The sequence below is a fragment of the Orycteropus afer genome, unplaced genomic scaffold, assembly GCF_000298275.1.
Source record: "Orycteropus afer afer isolate SDZICR_OR568_19922 unplaced genomic scaffold, OryAfe1.0 scaffold00150, whole genome shotgun sequence".
Taxonomy (NCBI): Eukaryota; Metazoa; Chordata; class Mammalia; order Tubulidentata; family Orycteropodidae; genus Orycteropus; species Orycteropus afer.
In genome coordinates, this window is record NW_006921737.1 from 1 (window position 1) to 4,461 (window position 4,461).

At 45.7% G+C, this 4,461-nt stretch overlaps 1 protein-coding gene across 1 annotated transcript in view; it reads right to left on the minus strand.

The window, feature by feature from the left end:
* Positions 1–2,831: 2,831 nt before the first annotated feature.
* The window catches only part of WDR93 (WD repeat domain 93), a gene marked incomplete at its 3' end in the record, with an annotated part of 119,498 nt that continues 117,868 nt past the window's right edge, over positions 2,832–4,461 (minus strand). The window contains exons 9-11 of the mRNA XM_007946106.2: positions 4,245–4,252; positions 3,412–3,568; positions 2,832–3,030 (exon numbers count right to left, since the gene is read on the minus strand). Of these exons, the coding sequence (XP_007944297.2) occupies positions 2,832–3,030; positions 3,412–3,568; positions 4,245–4,252 (364 nt within the window). The remainder of the gene's footprint in view (positions 3,031–3,411; positions 3,569–4,244; positions 4,253–4,461) is intronic.

The following is a 4,461-nucleotide window of genomic DNA, read 5'->3' on the forward strand; positions in this document are numbered from 1 at the left end:
GGTGTAATGGAACTTTAAGTAAATGTTTAAATTCCACCACTCCAGGTCCCTGCTTCACAGTAACCATAATACCCCAACTCACCCTATATGAAAAATCCAAAGTCTCCCAACTATTACAAGAGACTAGAATCAAAATAATACCTATCATGATAGGTATTAGCCTAGCCTCTGCCATTGCAGCAGCAGGAATGGCGGGCGGAGCCTTGAGCCATAGCATAATATCGGCTCAGGACTTCCAAGTCTGTCTCAAAATTGCACTTGAAACCACTGCAGACTCCTTAGCCTCCCTTCAGCGATAACTAACCTCTTTAGCCCAAGATTCTTTGCAGAACCGGAGAGCCTTAGACCTCCTAACTGCAGCGGAAGGTGGAACTTGCATCTTCCTGGGAGAAAAATGTTGTTATTATATAAATGAATCTGGACTAGTGGAACATAATATTAACACATTAACTCAACTAAAAGAGGAACTACACAACCGACACAATGCAGAAACTTCACTGTTTGGATGGTTCCAATCGCCACTGACTGCCTGGCTATTACCCCTTATCAGACCACTTGTACTAATAACTCTACTTTTTCTCTTTGCCCCTTGCCTCCTCAAGTTTCTCCAAAGCCGACTTGAAGAAATATCTTGGGTTACAGTGAATCAACTTCTCCTACACCCTTACACCAAGTTGCCAACTGACGACCCCAACTTCTCAGGCTCCAACCTATGAAACCCCTCTCCTCTTCTCCGACCCCACTCAGCAAGAAGAAGCTAAGAGAATCACGTCACCCTTTATCCATTAAAAGAGGTTGGAATGTTAGGCCAAAGCAAACCCAAGCCCCAATATGTCAGTTGGCAGCTTCCTCCAGGTGTCAGGCCCTGATGAGACAGCCTGATAAGACAACCTAAGTGACAGAACCCGCCCCGGCTGGAAAGTCCCATGCAATGACAAACTTCCTCCTGTGAAGCCCCCTCATGCTAATTAAGTGCAGACCCATGCTAACAGCTAATTGGACCCTGCCATTTCCTTAGAGGACCCTGTCATTTCCTTGGTGTCCCCCAAATAGGTCCTCTCTCTGTCTATAAAAATTCACGCCCCCTGCCCGGGGGTGCGACTTCTCTGGCCTTGATGCTAGGGCACGAGAACCTTGCCCGGGAGTGCTAATAAACTGCTTCTCTGAAACAACTCCGTGTCCTGGTGTCTAGGCAGCTCTGCATTACAAGTACTAGATGGTATCTGACTACAATTGTCAACCACTTAGAGGGAGATCTATGTAGGAAATTCTGGATAGAGTGGGAGAACAATGTGGAACAAAACTCAAAATAATTTGAAAAAAAAAAAAGGACCTGGTTTGCTGGTCTGATAGAAACTGGCATAGTGAGACTATGGTCCCTAGCTGCCTTTCAGGTCTGGAATCGAACCCACACCTGTGGCTTCCAGCCAAACAAAAGACAGATATACGAGGTGAACATTTACTGAGGTAGATACACTCCTTGAAGAGAACAATCATGGAAGAATAGAAGGGCTGTTTATGTACAGGGAGGCAGCTCAGGGGGCAGGAATGCATGGAGGGAGGGACACAGGGAATAGGTAACTATCAGGAAGAAGTGGGAGGGGAGCTGTTGCATTGTGGTAAATTGTAGTCAATGTCATGAGACAATGTGTGTGTGAACTTCTGTATGGAAGGTGAATTTGCTCTGTAAACTTTCACCCAAATCACAATTAAAAAAAATAAAAAGAAGAAGAAAAGGAAGAATGTCAGGTGTATAGTAGAGCTGACAAGGGGCAAGGTTGTAGTGGCTTCTTGGCCACAGCCAGCTACCCTGAGGGAGTGAGTAGTTGGACCTGCAAGCTCAGGACCATGGTTGCATGGGACATTAAGCTCAACTGGCATAACATACTACACAAAAACATTGCTCTACTTCCTACTTTGGTGACTAGCGATTGGGATCTTAAAAGCTTGCCAGTGGCCATCTAGATGCAACAATGGGTCTCTCCTCATCCATAGCAAAGAAGAATGAAGAAACCCAAAGATGCATGGAAACAATTAGTCCAAGGGACTGACAGACCATTGATCCTCAGCCTATATGACCATGAGACCAGAAGAATTAGATGGTACCTGGCTACCACTATCAACTACTCAGAGGGGGATCGGTGCAGGAGATCTTGGATAGAGTGAGAGAACAAGGTGGAACAAAATTCAAAATCATAAAAAAAAGACCAGGTTTGCTGGTCTGATAGAACTTGGTGAGACCCCTGAGACTATGGCCCATAGTTACCCTTCAGGTCTGGAACTGAACTCACTCCTGTGGCTTCCAGCCACACAACAGGAATATGGGATGAACATTTACATCAGTTAGATAAACTCCCTGGAGCAATCAATCATGGGAGAACAGAAGGGCAGTGTTTACACAGGGAGACAGCTTAGTGGGGGGATGAGAGTGCATGGGAGGGAAGGACACAGGGAAGAGCTAACTATGGGTAGGAAGTGGAAAGAAAGCTGTTATATTGTGGGAAATTATAGTCAATGTCATGAAACAAAATGTGTATGAACTTCTGTATGGAAAATGAATTTGTTTTGTAATCTTTCACCCAAATCACAATAAAAATTAAAAGAAAAAAAAAAAGTGGAAGGCCTTCTTTTTTGCTAGCTGAATATATTACTTCTTTTCGACCAATCCAAACATGAGTTGGAGTGTGGCTCATGGGCTGTAATATGGTAGAATCATTCATGTAAGGGAGAATTTAAATGCTGACAGGCTCTTACCATCAAATAAACCCCATTTTCCCTCAACCCAGACAACCCTAGACACCAGGATGGAATTTAGACACAGAACTCTTTACCTCTTTTGGAGGAAGTGCTCACATCTCTTCTCCAAAGGTAGTGTCTGGGAGAAGGTCTCATCTGTCAAGTCACTTTGAGGAACGATGCAGTTTCTTAAGATCCCTTCCAGGAGTGGATGGGTCTCAAAGTTAAAATAGAAAATAGAATTTCTGACCCCAATGACATTGTCAGTATGTTCAATTTCATCTGGATGGTCTCCTGAAAAGAAACCAGAGCCTTGTATTCTCTATGATGATTGATTTCATGATGGCCTGTGTGGTGGTGGTCAGTCTGGGGAGGACAAGAAGCTCCAGGCTCAGGTGGGCACATGGGTGCTACTCTGTGTATAAAGGCTAGGTGGCTGGGTTGGGCTTTGGGAGGTTCCTTTGATCAGAGGAGAAGTGCCAAAAGACCTTGCTAGGCATTTTGATGAAATACCCTATGAGGTCCGACCTGCAATGTCCTCTTGGCCTATGGTGGAGGTAGTGCAAAATGGCGGTGGTGGTGGGGATTGGATAAGGCCACCTGTGCTTTGTGAGAGGACTGAGAGGTCAGGGAAACGGTCGGCAGCTACAGGTCTGGGCATGCTCCCCTTCATACCTCGAAGCAGGAAACATGGATGGTGTAAAGATAAAACAAATAGTGGCTTCCAGGGGACTGCTAGGTGGTAGGACCTGGGCGGAGCAAAGGCACAGACGATTTCAGGCTTGGCCACATCCATGAGGCGAATAGAACCATCCCAGGAAAAGATCAGCACCTGGGAAGCAAAGAAGTGGTGAGTGGCAACTTCTACTGGACTGTCACCCATAAGAAGGTAGTTTAGAGGTCATTTCAGTATGGATGAGGAGAAGCAGCTGGACATAGAAAACAAGCAGAGAGAGAATGTACCTGGCTCTTCTACACCCAGTCTCTGGCTCCACCCGGCCTGTCACAGGAAATGGCAGAAATATGTGCGTCCTCTGTGCTCACCCTATTGTTACCATCAGCAAACAGGTCTACATCTTTGTGCTGGACTTGATCCAGTGCTATTCATCCCCTTGTAGGCCTCAGCTCCTCCTTCCAGCTCCCCCAGCATCTCCTCTGGAAAGCTCTCCCTCCATGTGTGGTCATGACTCAGTTCTGTATCTGCCTCCAATATCCATTCCTCCCCTTCCTCTGAGACCCTGCTCAATCCAGTAGCCCCTCTTTCACCCGAGATCTGAGGAGGGGCCTCTCTCCTGCCTGGGCTCTTTCCTCTCTGTAGATGAACCTTCTCACTCCAATCTTTAAGATACCCTTCCTTGAAAATTCTGCCTCCTCCAGCCACTTTTTCTTTCCCTTTACATTCAAATGTCTTTAGAAAATCTCTCTTCTACTCAGCATCTCCACTCCTCCACCTCCACTCATTGGCCATTGGCCCCTCTCTGTCTAGGACACTGTTCTCTATGAGGTACAGTAAAACCTATGAAAACCAGAACCTGTGTAAGGCAGAAACCTGTCAGACAAAAAAACAAAAACAAAAAAAAAACACAAAAAACCACCACAAATATTTTCCATAGAAATGAGTGACAGGAAAGTGGGAGGACTGAACCCTATCAAAGTCAGAAACCTTACGAGACCCAGAAAAACAAAGTAGTCACAATGGGTTCTGGCTCTCACAGGTTTCACTGG